Raw genomic sequence first — 18,065 nt, 5'->3', positions numbered from 1 at the left:
GCAATTGAATAAAAGTTTAAAAAAGCAACATAGAAAGAGAGCTAGAGCATGTAACTTATTCACCTGGGGCACAGGGGTTAAAACAAAATATTTATATCAAAATAACACCTCTATCTTACCATTTACATAAAGAGTGATGGAACTCCTGTTTTTTCCAGCTAAAAAGGTATATTCTCCAGCATCTGTATATCTAGTTTCTGTGATAACCATTTTATGAACACGTCTTTCCACCACATAATGGTATCTTTCCTCAATCTGGAAGTTGATCTCAATTCCATCCTTGTACCAGTGAGCATCAATGTCATCTTCATTGACTTCAAACTCTACTACAGCTCTCTGCCTCTCAAGAACCTGTCAGTTAAACAGAAATATAATAACAGTTTTGTGAATAGAAACCCTATAACTAGTATTTTTAGTTCTCAAATGGAAATGAAACTGATTTGCCCTTGGCATCACATAAGATAGATGTATTACTTTTTGAGTAATGCAGTCAGACAAAACAAGCACTGAATTTATTAAAAGCTTATATATTTCAATATTATAGATTTCATTCTCATTTTCCAAATTCTTTTTATAAATGGGGGCCTTCATCATAGTATTTTATGCAGTATATTTCATGCACTGAAGAATAGCTCCTCATCTGATAATGTTGCGCACATGTAAAATACAGATAAACTTTAGTACAAAACTAGGATTCTAAAAATAAATTTCCTGGAAAAAGGCAATCAGAAGATGAAATGGTCACTTTGATTGAGTCCTACCAGTCCTACCTGTGCTGTGTGAAGAGTCTTATCTTATTCAATTTTAGTTCCAAAAAATTTAAAAATGTTCTTTCCAACAAAGAAAATAATAACTAACCTAAATTAAATCTATCTGCATTCCTCTATTAAATGTGACAAGTAAAATTGAGAAATACAGAAGGCAGATCAATCTTAACAATTCTCCCAAGTGATATACAATGGAATATGATAATCCTTTATTGAAACTGTGTAAAATTGTATACATATGTATGGGAATCCTACGTCTATCATTTTGCTATTCTATTGCTTTCTTTTTTTCTTTTACTATATTTCCCCTTTTATGCTGTATTATTTTATTAAAATATTTTTTAAAAAAAAAACAATTTTTTTTTAAAAAAAACCTTATACTGGCCATGTGCTAATCCAGTCAAGAGTGTGCCGCTTAATTAATTTATTAGCTAAGCTAAGGACTTGCATTTTATTATTTCTTTTGGGTTTTAAACTGAATTTATAATTTCTCTCAGCCAAAACAATTAGAATATGTTGTATTTTTCTTATTTTCAAAATCATTTGTGCAAATACTTTCTAGAAAGTCAACAAAAACACTCAAATGGAAGAAATTGTGGCGTACAGTATGAGTTGATGGGTTTAGTTCAGCAAAATGTTCATTGTTTAAAAACCCTGACATAATTTGAACTATGTTCCTGAAAATATGTGGCAATCTATTTTTTCAGATTCTGACTAATCTGGAAAAGGATATTTGCAACATTAGGGATGACATGTGGAATGCAAGATTTCCCAGCCTTTGTGCCTTCTCCTTTATGTGATTACAATAACCATGAAGCCAAGACAATAGGAAAATACTAGTTGGTCATGGTTCTCTTTCTGCATCCTTGTTTCTTGGCCTTGATTTAAAATTGTATAGAAAACCAATAACTGAAGAGGGTCTTTCTCCTCCAGACCTTTCCTTACAAATGAAAACAAGTGACAGAGATGCTACAATGGTTCCACTCTCTTTCTGAATGAAACAATAATAGGACTTCAGTTTCTTTGAGGTTGTATTACAATAATGAGAAAATAATAAAATGTTCCTGTCCAGGGCTGCTTCTGGCTTGAAACAAAGCCTTGCAGTTATATTTAGGATATACATGGAATATTGTTTGAAGACTACAGAAGGTAAACAGACACCTTTGAGGCGGAGGGTTCATTCTACCTGCTATAATCTCACCATTTAGAGATGAAAGTAACTCTTCTATTTATGATATATTCTAATCCTACCAACATCTACCATATCTGCTACTACAAAATCCTAGAAGCTGTAAGGTTCAAGCTAGCCAATTCTACTTCCCAAGCCCCCATTTTCTTTCTTCTGTCCATTTCATCATTCCAGAATCCCTCGAAGTCACTGGTCATATGTTCTTATTGGACTCCCTCCCTCCCTCCCTCCCTCCCTCCCTTCCTTCCTTCCTTCCTTCCTTCCTTCCTTCCTTCCTTCCTTCCTTTTTACAGTACTGTTTAAATACTGGTGGGCTATCCAATATAGTTAGGTTTACATATCTGTGTTTCTTTTCCAACACTAATATGTAACATTGACACAATATCTGAAAACTAAAAGGATACTCAAAATATACATCACCTTTCTTTAAAGATACTGTAAAATATAGTATTTCCTCATTTGTTTCACTTCCTATGTGAGTGACAACTCTTATTGCTGAAGAAACAAGATATTGTTTCATTTAAAAGGCATCGTGTTCAATATATATTAGCAGTGCTCTCTCCTCTGGTTCTGCCAGTCCCTTGGCATGCATTTTAAAAATAATAAAATATGAGATTTGCGAATGAGGCTCGGGCTAAATGTTCACCTCTGAGCATCATCCCTTGTTACACTGAAGAAATTGAACATTCTCCACAATTGCTTGAATGCAGTTTTAAATTATATATGTATATTATTGTTGTTGGTAATCTGACTATTTTATTTCATTGTCACATATTGTATTGTGTATTATTGCATGGTATCACTAATTTCTCTCATCAGACCTGAAATACCATACCTGAACATTTTTCTGGAGGCTTCTGATGCGAATATCACGCCCTTCCACTGTCAAATTAGCATTGGACATATTTCCTCCAGCCACTACTGTGTACTTCCCTGAATCAGACATCTTTGTGGATGTAATCAGAAGGCGATGAACAAACCTTTCCCGCTGAACTTTTACTCTAAAAGCAAATTCAGAAAAGAGAAAATGAACTTTTAGAAAGTTGTTCTTAAAATATTTTAGAAAAGTTAGTATGATTTCATACACTTCTGAAGTTCATAGTCAAAAATAGCCAAGAAATGGCAGACAATTGTTAAAGCTTTAGTTTACAGGACAATGAATAAATCTAATCATGAACAGAGACCACAAATGGACTAAGCAGATAGTCCATTTATTTATTTATCTATAAAATTTATATGGTCTCCCATATCACAGAAGGTGACTCTTTAATCCTTAAATTATCTAGAACAAGTAAATATATTAACATTTTAATTTCTTAATGCAGGGGTTTACAACTTTCACAACAGACAGATCTTGAGTGCCATTTTTTTTTCCAGACACTCACTTCAGAACTTCCAAGATAAAATCACTGCAAATTCAGCAGGAATGGAAGCAAAAAGCAATGGAAAACTAGTTTGTAGGATTCAAGTAGGTTTAACATAAGGTCTTTTTAAAGATCTGTGAGCAGAAAAAAATGATCCTAAATTTTGTGCTTCAATCCTCCCTGGTGGTATCAGATATTTCCACCCAGCTCACTATGGACTTCAGTTACCCCCTCCCCCAAATTGTTAAAAAAAAATCCCAATCTATTGAAGGACAATGCATAAGATCAGTTAGCTCATGGAAACTCTTGTCTTTCTTACCCTATGACAACTCCCTGCTTACAGCAAGGAATCATCTCAATATTCCCTACCCAAAAGATTGCAATAAATCTGTTTAGGTGATAGATAATATGGCTAGATTAAGTTAGACAAGCAAAAGGTAGCATGTTTTGCACCAACTGAAATATTTTGGATCTGCTGGTTTTTCTTAATAATTAATTAAGTAACTAATGATCAATTGCATTTTGTGATACCCATAATCAGCTGACTCAAATGGCTGGCTTACTTTTCTTAAATGCTAAAATTAACTTGTACATGAGACGAAGACGAAGCTGCCCAGACTTGGAGGAGAAAATTAATAATCAAAATCTAGGGATGTTTCTGCACTGATCCTAAAGTTTCGTGAAAGAAGAAACAGATACAGCAATCAAGAATTATGACTCTAATTTTCAAGTTACAAACTTGAAAATTAGCTGAAGAGTTAGTCAGACTGGCCAAAAAAGATGTAAAAATCTGTATTCATTATCTAGACGGCTTCTGCATAGTTTTCATCAGTAGTTCACAAGTTGTGTGCCCACATAACAAAGTAGATGCAACTCTAAAGAAATTACCTATCTCCAAGCTGAAGCTCCTGCCCATCTTTCATCCACTGAACAGAAATGTCAGGTTCGGAGATTTCACATTCAAAAACAGCTCTTTTCTTCTCCACCACTTTAATGTCTTTGATGTGTTTTCTAAATTCAATATGGCGGGCTAGAAAAGTCAATGCAAGTTGTTATCAATAGCTAATATGAGTCAAAAAGATTAATAATTATAAATTATGTATTGTCATATGAAACTTGCTTCTTTTTCTCCCCTTCAGTGGCCTATATGACTCAGTTCTGGAAAGTATATAATGCTCTAGATTCTAGAACAAATAGGATGACACCTTGAAGTTACAGAATCTGTTCTATTGGTAGATGGAGGCAATTAAATATCTCCTTATTTATGAGGTTATTACAATTTCTTTTTGCTCTGCACTGGAATCCTGTCCTATTTATTTTACTTCTTCCTTGTTTTTCTGCATACCATAGTAATTTACCATAATTCCCGGCGGGAGTGAGTGAATGACTCTTAATATTACGTACCATTTTAAAAGCAGATAAGAATAATTTCAATTAATTATATACATATAGAAATTTCTAGTATCTGACTTCCAGTACAGGAAGTACCCTGTAATTGTGAATATTATCTGCATTTGGACATTCATATCTTAGCTTAATTAGCCAAGAGATGAATAAGCCTTTTTGCCTCTACCAAAGCTATTCTGCAATGTTGAACAAATCAAAAAATCTCAGTAACCACTGTTTCAGCTTTTGATGATGGAATGATGGAGCATAAGGCACCCCCTCCCTATTATATTCCGTAAGGAGGACAAAATTGAAGAGAGAGGAATTTGGAAGTGGGTAAATGGATACATTTTGGGGAGATTCAGAGATAAAGCTTAGGAAAACTTTTGGCAGATATACAAGAATGTATTTGGTATCACAGAATTCAAGTACAGATTACAGACATGTTGCAGTATTAAATTAACCTGTATACAACCTATTTTAAGTTATGTTAAAAAAGTAATTTTTTTCTAGCATTAAATATTAACAAAGTGACCGAGAGTCCTATATTTCACCCATATCTGACTAGTCATATTATCTTAATGACATAAAATAAATAAAGAGAAAAGCAGACTATATCAAGATTTAGTGGAGGTAGGAAAACTGATAGATCCTTGGCGATTTCCCACAGTTAATTTTGAAGAACAAAAAGATGAGAAAAGGCCAACCATAACTGAAGCAAAAATTATGGTTTCCCAGCTATGGAATAAGACAGAATATTCTAGAATGGTCTGGATCTGAAAGTGATGATTTTGTTGTTTATGAAAACTATGGTGAATTTGATGCTGCCTGGTTTTGTTACAGCTGCCTACGTTGGAAATAAATTTCAATTATAGCATATCAATTCAATATATGATCATATATATACGGTAGATCATTGTTGACTAATGTTAGACCACCTATTGAGACAAATCCAATATTATAGTTTCTGAAAGCTAATTTATGCTGAATCAATGTGTGTTAGCTGAGGATCATGTGTCTTGATATGAATAAATGCAGATCGAGTTCTGACTGGGTTGCTTCCTCTCTGAACACATCTATGTAAACAAGCCAAAAATTATATAGTGTACAAAAAGAGGGAATACCTTCCACATATAAAGTTGCTGCTGATGCTGCTTTGCCAGCAACAAATGTGTATTCAGCAGCATCTCCGAAATGGACATTCCTTATTGAGAGTGAATGCGTAAGTTTCTTTGTTCGGATCTGGCATCGGTCTGTGGACTTTATTTCCACCCCATTCTTCAACCATTTATATGTGATGCCTTCATAATTGACGGTGACTTCAAAAGTGATTGTATCTTTCTCTTCAGCATTGATGTCTTTCAGCATAGATGTAATCAGGACAGCTGTGGAAAAGAAATAATCAGTGAAAGACTGATTCAGTGTTGCTGACCTAGATAACTGATTAGAATTAGTGGCTAATAATAATAGATATTTATGATCACAGCAACATATAACTGGAGGAATTAAAATTAATTGTTTGAATCCTTCCCCCAAGGAAGGTTTAATTATTTGTCTGCTGCATTTCATTCTTCAACTCTGACAAGATTGGAATGGCCACCAAGAAATGTAGGGACTCCCTAAAGTTCCACTAAAAATGGTCAACCCTCAGACCAAAGGAAAGCAGATCATTTCTGCTCTAGATGTCCATTTTTTACTTGCTCTAGCTTTTGTTCAAGATACTCTACCGACCTGATACTCTTTGCTTCTATAAAATATCCTTTTTTCTTTCCAGTTTCAAACTTACGTTTAACAGTTAAGGTTGCGCTGACTTTATCATTCCCACAGATGAAGGTATATTCCGCAGAATCTTCACTGCTGGTATTCATGATGTTGAGCTGGTGTAGTTTCCCTTGAACGACTATTTTAAACTTCTCGCTCATTTCAATTTCCACTCCGTTTTTCAGCCACAGAGCAGGTACATTGAAATGAGACACCTCACACTCAAAAGAGGCAGTTTTAGTCTCTGGAACCTCAATATTTTTCATGGTCTTTGTAATGTGTACCGCTGCGGAAGGTAATATTAAAAAGTAAAGTGAGACAAATATCCTCCGGTGTGACATTTGTTAATGGCACTTAAAATCTATTTTAGGCAGAAGGCTTTTTAAAAAAAACTTACTTTCCACAAAAAGCTTAGCTTTGCACTCCAGTTGTCCCACAACCGCTGTGTATTCTCCAGCATCAGCAGGAGATATATTCTGCAGGGTCAGTTTATGAACTTTCCTTTGAGAACTCATACTGCATTTGTCACTTGGCTTGAGCTCGATGTTTTTGTGGAACCATTTCACAGGCACAGCATCGTGAGATACGCTCACTTCAAAGGAAACAACAGCATTCTCCAGAGCAGTCACGTCCTTTGGCTTTTTAATGATTTTAACAGCTGAAGGAAGAAATTAGCAAACATTTAGTCATGATACTTGACTTTAATTCCCAACTAAGATATTGGCCTTAGAAAAGGGACAAGTAATGGGTGGCTTTTCAGAATTTAAAATGGAGGCGGTTGAAAGAGGCACCACTGGCCGTAATACCGTGTTTCCCCGAAATAAGACCCTGCCTTATATTTTTCTGAACCCTGAAATAAGCGCTTGACCTTATTGCCATGCGCTCAAAAGCCCGATTGGGCTTATTATCAGGGGATGTCTTATTTTAGGGGAAACAGGGTATGCACATGTGTGTTACAATTATCTCTTTTTCTGAGAATCTCCAGGATACAAGACAGTGTGAATGAATATGCTTATTAAGAGCAATTGTGCGTCTTGTCCTTTGACTATTAATGCCATCAATTTTACATCAGTCTACTTGGTTGACTTACTTTCAACATGGAGTCTTGCATTTGCTCCTATTCTTCCCAGTTTAAAACCATAAACTGATTCATCAACTACTGTACAGTTCTTCACTTTCAGTGTGTAGGTAGTTCCTTCCACCTTGATTTCATATTTGTCATTAGAATGTAGCTCGACACCATTTTTAATCCACTGAACACCTTTCACATTTGGGTGAGTAAGTTCTATTGAAAATACTGCATCTTGTGTTTCTGTCACAGTCAGGTTCCTTAGTGTCTTTTTGATCTTGACAGCTATTTAAAAAGAAGAGACAAAGAATTATAAAATGAATAGTTACATGTCTAATGCAAATCTAATATTGTACCCAGACTTTATAAAATAATATGAAAAATAAGTGAGGAGCTGGGTGTTCTCAGGACAGAAATGTCAGTTGTACGAACAACTGTACAATGTGGGACAGTCCTGAAGAAGACAAAATGGGTTGAGCTTTCTGTGGGCAAAAGAAGGGAATGGCACACTCCCACTCATAAGGGACAACCAGCTGTTTAATATGTCTTCATTCTAATTTATAATAAAGATTCTTATCTAATCATGTTTTGCCAAGTGTCTGAGAGAATTCAGCCAAATTCAAGCCTAGCAGTCTAGTTAAGCTATGCACAATTGGGGGACTAAGATATACAGTTAAAGTCTAGCCCAGGAGAGGCTATGAGGTAAAAAGGAAGCAACAGCTGTCTCCCACTTGCTCATAGAAACTGCTCTGCTCAGTTTTTGATCTTCTTCCTTCTTATTTTCCCCTCCACACAGGCTATTTCATTCTGGAGGGATCTTCAGAAGAGAATTTGGGTGGGCCTTAGGGAGGTTGGAATAGGTGGTTATCTTTTATTACCCACACCTCCCCCCCACTCAACACTTCTTAAAATCCATTTTATATTATGCTCTTATTTTTCTTTCTATGCAGTGAGTAAAACTTACATCTCATACTTCTTTGTCTAATACTGCCTTTTATCTGTTTCACAATGGAACATTTGAAAAATCCTATTCCACTTAGGAACTAAAGATGGAACTAACAATGTTAGATTTTGACATTAAAAATGGAACTAACAATGTTAGATTCTGACATTAAAAATACTGAATATGCCTATACATATCCACTCAAAAATAAACCCACTATGCTCAGAGATATATCTATTTAGAACCATGGTCTCAAATTCCAGGAAAAAAAAAATCAAGAATCAAGTAAGATAACAAATACATGTTATCTGAGATGAGGTTTTCTCGATTACTTACTTTCAACCTTCAGCTTAGCTGATGTTTTTGAAGATGCCACTTGGAAGGTATATTCCCCAACATCATCCAGTTTGCTGATTGGTATAACAAGTCTTCGCTTCAACCCATCAGATTCGCTTTTGCAGCGAGCTGTCATAGTAAGCGGCTTTCCATCTTTCAGCCATTGGCCTACAGATTCAGGATTGGCTACTTCACATTCAAAAATAGCTTTCTGGGACTCAGCTACTGTGAGATCAGTGAGGGGTTTTGAAATGGCACCACCTGTAAAAGAAAGGGAAAAGGAGAATGTTTATCTACAGCATAGGTCTTCAATTTGATTCCACTTTCATTTTATTTTTATTTACTTATTTAACTAATTCCTATAGCTGCCCATCTCGGCTAATGACTCTGGGTGGCTCACAATTCAGAAACACATACTAGAATTAAAATCTTAAAAACATTTTAAAACAATAAAAACAGCAAAAACCATTTCAATACAACAACCATTAAAACATCTAGTTCGAGGACATACAAGCAAGATATCTGTCCTGCCACTATATTTGAAGCCCAAACCTACTCTTAGATATAGTTGCCTTCTCAGGTGACTGATATGAAATGGCAAAAAAGGTTAATTTTCGGTTTTATTGCTTGAGTAGATTTTTTTATCTAGATGCTAAAATTACTTAGGTGACTTTAGATACTGTGTGGAGCTGTGTATCTTTGCTGGTCCCCTCCCTCCAGCCATGGAATGCATAGGGCTGGCTCTATCTGTAAATAGGAATGGCCTTCTAAGATGTGGAGCTCTGCAACATGCTCTGTAACTGACCTGTGGAAAGGTGGTCATAAAAAAGGAAAATGAAATGCTAATGGAACCGCACTACACTTGGCTGGATTTGCACCAGAGGTGCACAATCAGCAGCTTCCATACTGCCCCTAAAAACTTGCAAAGTCTTGCAGCATTTAATGTGTGTACTGGATTATTAAATTTAATATTATTAAATGGATGGTTGGTAAGTAATCCTATTGCTTATATTTCATTTTACTTAAAAATAATACTAAACTAAAGGGATCTTTTTTTGTTTGTTTTGGTCTTCATGTTGCAACATATCCTAGGCACGTTACTCAAAAATTGGGGGGGGGGGACTTCACCTCCACAAAATTGTGTATCCCTGGTTATGATGATCAAGAAATGATTTCCTCTCCAATGTTTCCATGGGGCATGATAGAAAATTAAAATTAAGTAAAAAAGGGGAAGTGATATATTCAAACACTGAAAATCTTTAGTCACATTAAAAACTATTGTCCTATATTACCTACCTGCAATTGCCCAAAAGGTACCTGGCTCTTTCAGTGAGTTTGGAAAGTCCTGGAAGAGTGCTTCCACTAGGAATGTTAAGAAATATCCTGACATTTTATCCCCTAGATTCACCCTGATTTTTTGTAAGTTTCAACTTGTAACAATGAAATGAATTGCAAGCACCTTAACAAATGATTGGGCATGTTGTAAGTCATTCAAAGTTGCTTCAAAGTAAGATGGGCAGCAAATAAATTTAATAGATAGATAGATAGATAGATATAGATAGATAGATGGATGGATGGATGGATGGATGGATGGATGGATGGATGGATGGATGGAGAGATAGATGGATGGGTGGATGGATGGATGGATAGAGAGATGGAGAGATGGATGGATGGAGAGATAGATGACAGACAGACTGATAGATAGATACAGATAGATACATAAAATGTAACTTTAAAAAGAAAATCAATACATTCTATTCATGAAGGTGGAGGTTCATTCTCCGAGCTTGTGGGTTTGTTTCTGAATGTTTTGTTACCAGGCTAGGTAACATCTTCAGCTGAATTCTATTAAAGATGTTACCTAGCCTGGTAATGAAATGTTTGGAAACCAACCCACAAGCTCGGAGAATGAAACTCCACCCCTCATCTTACGCCCCAACTAAAGATATTCGCCACCATCACAAACAAACATTGCATGCAACTAACCTGCTACCACCAGTGTCCCAGAGGTCTTCTTTTCTCCAGCGTAAAATGTGTATTCGCCTTCATCATCTTTCATCATGTTGATTACTGTCAGCTTATATATTGTGCCATGTGCCTCTATCTTGTACTTGGGGCTGGCTTTGATTTCTTGGTCCTTAAAATGCCATAGCACATCAATCCCAGCATGGGACAGCTCAACTTCAAAGGTGACGTTTTGGGTTTCAGTACAGGTGATATCATGAAGCCCTTTAATGATCTTAATCTCTGTTTAAAATAAATACATAAGGGGGTTATATATATAGTTTTGAATTCCTATTATCGCATCTTTGCATGAGCAGAATAGCTGCACGTTTGAAGAATACATACTTTCAATTATGAGATTACAGCTGGTTTCAACTTTGCCAACAGCTAATTTACATTGTCCTTCATCTGATGCATATGTCCTAGTAAAGACAAGTCGTTGCTTCATGCCCTTGGAGACTGCTTGTATACGGTCATCGGGCTTTATTTGTTCATCATTTATAAACCATTTGGAGGAAGATACATCAGGGACAGAAATTTTGCTCTCAAGGATGGCTTTTGTGCCTTCAATAGCATGGACATCTTTCAGAGGAACAATTATCTCCACACCTGCAAATAGCATATAATGGCCATCATAAAAGTGTTACGTTTCAAGCATTCCAGATTTAAGATTCTTCCTCGGGGTCATATTAATACACTTTCTTCCTGCTCTTTAGTTGGGAGGAAAGTATATTGATATAAACTGCCCTCACAGTCTATCTTTAGAGTGCCTCATCAGCGGGGCTGAGAGATCTATTGTTTCATGAAACAAACTCATCGATGTGTCTTCTGGAGGTAATTTGTACACTGTAATCTAGGCAATTTCCAGGTGGCATCATCTATGAAAATGGGAAATAGAAGATTGATATGCCTATGCTACCCCCTCTCCCCCCCCATCCCTATTCCTGCAAAATTCTGCCTGAGGGACTGGAAGAGCTGATTGCTCTCAATGCAATTGTATTGCTAGATCATTATTTCCTATCCTCCCCTGAAAGTAATTTCTCTTCCAAATCAGTTTTGATTAAGAAAAAAATCCCAAAAAACTTTTTCTCCCTCTCTCATCTCTTCTATTTCCTACCACCACTGCCCCCATTCTGCAATTGTTTTTGTGCATATACTTCCTTTATAATTTCTCCAGTATGCATGTCCATAAATACACATGCAAACAAGATACACAAACACCAAATAGCAGGGTTCCTGCCTGGAAAGTCTTTCAGTCTCCTGGAAATTCAATATTGTAGTGAGAAAAAAGTCCAAGTGTTCCTACAGCCAAAACCAACATGGAGGCACAGTGCTCTGCATCCAGAGGGAAAGAGGACATATCCATAACAGACGTGCTAGGGTAACTAAACCTAACCCTAAACAGATGATGTCCCTGACCATATCTTCCCTGTCTTATCCCAGAGGTTCGCTAGATTGTCTTTATGGGAAGTTTTGTGTGCGACAATTCTTGGCGGCAGATCGGGTATGAGATGAAAGTGATGTCATGAGAACATATGTCTTAAAAATTAATAAAATACCTCCATGCTGCAGCAGCAACAAGAAAATATGCCTTGATTTAGATTTCCTCTCCTTTTTTTCTCATTTCCTTTGATCTCTTTTATTTAGTAGTTATTACTTCATTTTTGCATTGCCTTAATATTGCCTATGTAGGATATGGTTACTAGATTCCCAAGGAAGCTTCCAAACTTACTAGAGACAGAAACGCGGCCAGATGTTACAAGAAGACGACTAGGGATGTTAAAGGAGTAGGCTCCTCTGTCTTCTTTGGTTGCATCTTCGACTAGGAGCATATGGGACTGCTTATCTATGACAATGTGTATACGATCACTTGGCTGAATTTCGGCGCCATCCTTCATCCAGACACCTTCAACATTTTCTTGGGAGAGCTTCACTTCAAGTTGTATAATATCGCCTTCACAGACTTTCTGATCAGACAGACCTTGAAGGATAGTCACAGGTCGCGCTAAGGTATATGAAATAAAAAAAACACAACACAGTTATTCATGATGAGAAATGGTGGGTATGAAATATTTATAAGGTAGGATCAGTTTTTGTGGATGGACTTACGTTTCATTTTTAGTTTACAGGAGGTCTTTTTCCCTTCTGCCACAAAGCTATACTCTCCTTGGTCTTCTTTAGCAACATCTTTAACTGTAAGGATCTGACGACCTCGGCGTGAGGTTATTACATATTTATTATTGGATGTCAACTCAGTGCCATTATAATACCACTTTCCGTCCACATCTTCAGGTGAAATTTCACATTCTAGTTCCCCTGAGAAGGTTTCTGGAACTTCGATATCCTCCAATTCTTTTATAAATTCAACAACAGCACCTACATCCAAGTATAGACATTTCAGTAAATGTTATGAAAATTCCCCAACTGGATTAAACATATGCTACATTTTAAAGTGTTTTCAATAGCTAACAACGAAAGCTGGTAACTTTAGATGGTATAATAGATATCAGAATAAAACTGTTTCTATCAAAATTTTATTTTATTTGAAAACTATCTTAAATTTACACATAATTTTCATTAAAATGCCTGGTTTCACAATTGTTTATGGCTAGTTTAGGCTATACCCTGTCCCTTAGGTTTCTTTAGATTTTATATAAACAGTGCATCTCTAAAAGTAGCCGGGCATCATTTGTTACTCATATTTAGCATGTTGTAAAAGGAACCAAAGAAAGCTTGTTTGAAGAGCCATGGTGGCGCAGTGGTTAGACTGCACTATTGCAGGCTAATTCTGCTGATGGCCAATTGCCAGTAGTTTGGAAGTTCGAGTCTCACCGGCTCAAGGTTGGCTCAGCCTTCCATCCTTCTAAGGTCAGTAAAATGAGGACCCAGATTGTTAGGAGCAATATGCTGACTCTGTAAACCATGTGTGTGATTTATTTATTTTTTTACTGTGGATGCCTTTTGTAAATTGCATTGTAAGCCATCCTGAATCTAGATGATTAGGTGTTATACACATTTAACAACAACTATAGAAGACAAACTGATCCCATCGCACAATAACCATAGCAGAATGAAAATAAGTACAGGTAATCCTTGAGTTACAACTGGTCACTTAGTGACTGTTTGAAGTTACGGTTTACCTGGAAAATGGGAGTTATGAACTGGTTCAGAAGTTCTGCCAGGTGGACTCTACCCCACAGTCATGGTACTTGTGATGGTACTTCAGGAACTCTGCAATACAGCTGCATTTGTGGCCATTTGCAGAGTCCCACAGTCATGTGACCTTGCTTTATAACACTTTTGCCGAAAAGTGTTGTCGAGAAGTAACCAGAAGTTACTTCTAGTTTTCGTAAAAAAACCTCTACTCCTTAGCAAACAATAGGTTCACTTAAAAACTATGGTTTCCATTTAATTATTGCTGCATTCATTTTACGACTGCCTTGTTTGCTTAACGACTGCCACAAAAAAGGTCATAAAATTGGGTTGGCCATGTGATTGAACCGTTTTACATCTTTCGTGACATACAACTTAATGTGCAGGCTCCATTAAAAGTCAGATGTCAAGGACTTCCTGTATTATGGCTATTCAGAGAAGCTCAGAATGATAGGATGAAAAATCTGGATAGAGAAACTCCCACTGAACAGCACAGTTCATATGTCATTTCTATACAAAGAGATATTGGCAAAAAAAGCATGCGTTAAAACTATTTCTGTCCTCACCTTCTACAATTAGCTTGGCTGTTGTTTTTACAGATTCGTCTTCCACAAGGGCACAGCTGTAATCATCTTCGTCAAACTTGTCGATCATTAGTATGGAAAGGAAATGGCCCTTCCTGTCAGAATGTGTTCGGTATTTGTCTCCAGAAGATATCTCTATCCCATCTTTGTACCATTGCACTTTAACAAAGGGCTCAGAGGTTTCACATTCAAAGGTTGCCATTGAATCTTTCTCCTTAGCGGTGACATCTTGTAACTCCTGGATAAATACTATATGCTGTTTGGCTGCCAAAACAACAGAAAGATATTGAAGAGGGATGGAAGCAGTGGTGAAATGTAAAATTTGTTACTACTGGTTCTGTGGGCATGGCCTGGTGAGGGTGGGGGTTAAGGTGACTGGGTGGGCATGGCCAACTTTTTTTTTTTACTTTTAAAAGCATCTTTTCTACAACCTTAAGAGTTTGCAGAAAAAAATGGTTTTAAAAGCCTCTGATGATCCCAGCTGAGCCGCACGGTCATCAGAGGCTTTTTTTTTTACTTTTAAAAGGATATTTTGGCTGAAGAGGTTGTAGAAAAAATGCTTTTAAAAGTAAAAAAAAGCCTCTAATGATCGCGCAGCTGGGCATGGTGAGGGGGCGCAGGGATTTTTGCTACCGGTTCTCCGAACCACCTGCTGCCATCGCTACCGGATTGGGCGATCCGGTCCGAACCGGGATCATTTCACCCCTGGATGGTAGGTTTGAGCATGATGGCATGAAAGCCAAAATGAGACAGAAACAGAGGTGTATACCTTACCTTGTACTAATAAGAAAGCATGACTGGAGGTTTCACCGGCTACGTTCATAGCTTTCACCATTATGCTGGCAGAATCCTCTGCTGTTACATCTCTGATGACCAATTCACAAACGTTATCTTCTGGCCAGAACCAATAGATGCGGTCTGACCTTTCAATTTGCACACCGTTTTTGAACCACTGGCATTCTGGATCCGGTTTGCCTACTACACGAACACGGAAGTGGGCATCCCTTCCTTCACTTATTGTCTGGCTTTGTATACGCTCAAATATCTTGGGAGCCTCCATGCTTGGACTAAGTTGAACTTTCTCTGGCTTGATGGTTGGAATAGTGATTTTGCCTTCAGCCTCTAAGGCTTTCCTTTCCTCCTCTGTTAACTCCTTGGTCCAATGGAGAAGTTCTTCCTTTGTCTTCTTAAGCAACTCTTCGTATGATTCATCCTTCTTACGAGATTTAAGCTCCACAGCGGTCATAGCTTCATAGTAGCCCTCCTCAGTTCTGCGTTTGAATTTACTGCGGAGTTCTTCAGATTCTTCAGATACTTTCTCATGGCTGACTTTTTCTGCCTTTTTCAGCTTCACCACTTCTTGGGTAGTTGCCTCAACTGGTTTGTCAACCTTTTGGACTTGAAACAGAAGTTTTCCAGGCTCTGTTGTTGGAGCTTCATGCCTAGGCTCGGGTGCCCGGCGAAGTACTGATCTGAAATCTTCTCTCTGTTCAATTTCAATCTTCACTGAATGTTCAATTGAACCTTCGGGGTTTTCTGCAGTTATTTTCACTTCACCTGTATCGTAGGTTTTGCAGTCCACAATGTCCAGGTAGTAGATTCCATCATAACGAAGTCTAAACCTTTTACTTTTACGAACAAGTTGTCCATTGAGGTACCAATTGACTTTTGGTTGCGGGTAACCAGTCACCCGGCAATGGAATCGTGCAATTTCACCTTCAACGACTCTTGCAGGTTCGGGAAACAAAACTATTTCTGGCTTTTGTTTCACTTTTTGATCTTCTACAATGCCAGTAACAGCCCCTTCATGTGCCATCCTTTCTAACTCTTCAATGTGCTGAAGACCCTTCCTGCCGTCCGGCAACTGAGTTTCTTCAACCAGGCTTTTCTCATCTTTAACAATGAGAGTTGCTGAGGTATGGTCTGTACCGTATTTATTTGTAGCCCTGCATGTAATCACACCACTGTCTCTGGGATAGGAAATATCATAGTCAAGGCTGCAATATCCAAATTCATTAATCATCCGAAGTCTGTTTGCTGCCTCCAAAGGCTTGCCATCATGTAGCCACTCTACTCTCATGGTTGGATCACCAATAGGTGTGAGTCTACAGTCAAAATGGGCTGGCCCAAAGCGTTTGAGCCTTAAGGAAGTGAGTTTTTTCTTGAAAAATGGCTTCTGTTGTTTTTCTTTGTCATATAGGTCTCCTTCCTCCCATTGTTCTTGACCATAACGCAAATGGAGAGGTTCTAATTCTGGTGCCGCAATTTCTTTTGCTCTGTATGTCCCTCTGGGAATGATTAGCCTTCTTTCTGGTTCAGGCTCAGCAAACTCAACTTCAACATTCACTTTACATCGTGTAGTGTCACGTCCGGCTTTATTAATGGCAGTCGCAGTATACCATGCGGCATCATGTCTAATTGTGGACTCAATCTTCAAGGCAGCTTCGCCTTTTGTTCCCTCAATTCTGAAAATGAGAATGGGGAGAGTTAAGTAATGATTTGAACAGAACTTTTCAACCAATTAAATTGTTTATGAATGTTGTTTACAGCACCCTTCTATTTTCTAGCATTTGGGGAGTGCGGAATTTAGAGCAATGTAGATAGTCCTCAAATTAAAATGACAATTGGGACCAGTATTTCTGTCACTAAATGACTAAAGCAAGGCATGCAAGCATGCATGAGAGGCACCATACAAGTTAGGTAAGGTGTGCAGGGGTATGCGAGAGGAGCCATATGGGTCAGGTAGTCCCAAAGGTGCTTTTTCAAGAGGTAACTGGACTTTCTGGTTTTTCTTTGAAGATGTTTCACTTCTCATCCAAGAAGCTTCTTCAGCTATGATTGGAGGAGAAGCAAAACATCTTCAAAGAAAAACCAGAAAGTCCAGTTGCCTCTTGAAAAAGCACCTTTGGGACAACCATGACCTGGATGACTGAGAATCTCCATAGACATGGGTCAGATAGGGTGCACAGGAGTGCCTAAGTGGCCTCTGAAGCATGAACAGGAGCTGGGAAGAGCGTGCATGTGGGGGAGACTTATCCCAGTGACTTGTGATCTTTCCTGCCAGCTTCTCCTTTGTCTTTCTGGGGAAGCTGGCATGGAAGATTGCATATGGCAGTTGTGGGGCATGTAGCAACTGATCATAAGTGCAGTCAGGTTGCCATTCACCCAGATCACAATGACATGACCACAGGGCTCCTGGGATTCCAAAACTCTAAAGAGTGGTGATAATTGCTATTCCTTCAGTGCCATTGTAACCTTGAATGGTTACAATGAATGAATGGCTGTAGGTCAAGGACTACCTGTATGCTTGCCGGGGATAAAAAGAGTTGTATATCTCTTTTAACTAAATTGTATCAGATTGAGAAACCTGTTCAGAACATCACTGAATTCTGAATGAATTGCTTAATCAAAAAGAGGCATAGTATATTATTATTTTAGTCTTCCTGCAAAATATTCTGAGCACCCCTTAATTTTCTCAATGCTAATTTTCTGCAATGGTTAGGAGTATG

At 37.7% G+C, this 18,065-nt stretch overlaps 1 protein-coding gene across 2 annotated transcripts in view; it reads right to left on the bottom strand.

The window, feature by feature from the left end:
- Positions 1-18,065, bottom strand: part of TTN (titin) — a 319,867-nt gene that overhangs the window by 264,299 nt on the left and 37,503 nt on the right. For both annotated transcript variants that reach the window (XM_070957152.1, XM_070957229.1), the window contains exons 28-41: positions 15,331-17,021; positions 14,539-14,820; positions 12,929-13,195; positions 12,552-12,824; positions 11,165-11,428; positions 10,802-11,062; positions 8,816-9,076; positions 7,558-7,821; positions 6,865-7,125; positions 6,493-6,753; positions 5,831-6,091; positions 4,209-4,350; positions 2,792-2,957; positions 120-351 (exon numbers count right to left, since the gene is read on the bottom strand). In XM_070957152.1, the coding sequence (XP_070813253.1) occupies positions 120-351; positions 2,792-2,957; positions 4,209-4,350; positions 5,831-6,091; positions 6,493-6,753; positions 6,865-7,125; positions 7,558-7,821; positions 8,816-9,076; positions 10,802-11,062; positions 11,165-11,428; positions 12,552-12,824; positions 12,929-13,195; positions 14,539-14,820; positions 15,331-17,021 (4,886 nt within the window). The remainder of the gene's footprint in view (positions 1-119; positions 352-2,791; positions 2,958-4,208; positions 4,351-5,830; positions 6,092-6,492; positions 6,754-6,864; positions 7,126-7,557; positions 7,822-8,815; positions 9,077-10,801; positions 11,063-11,164; positions 11,429-12,551; positions 12,825-12,928; positions 13,196-14,538; positions 14,821-15,330; positions 17,022-18,065) is intronic.

Source organism: Pituophis catenifer, unplaced genomic scaffold (genome assembly GCF_029215685.1).
Source record: "Pituophis catenifer annectens isolate HBS135680 unplaced genomic scaffold, rPitCat1.0.hap2 SCAF_1, whole genome shotgun sequence".
In the NCBI taxonomy this organism is placed as follows: domain Eukaryota; kingdom Metazoa; phylum Chordata; class Lepidosauria; order Squamata; family Colubridae; genus Pituophis; species Pituophis catenifer.
Note: the sequence above shows the minus strand (reverse complement) of the source record. Positions and strands in the feature narration are given on the sequence as shown.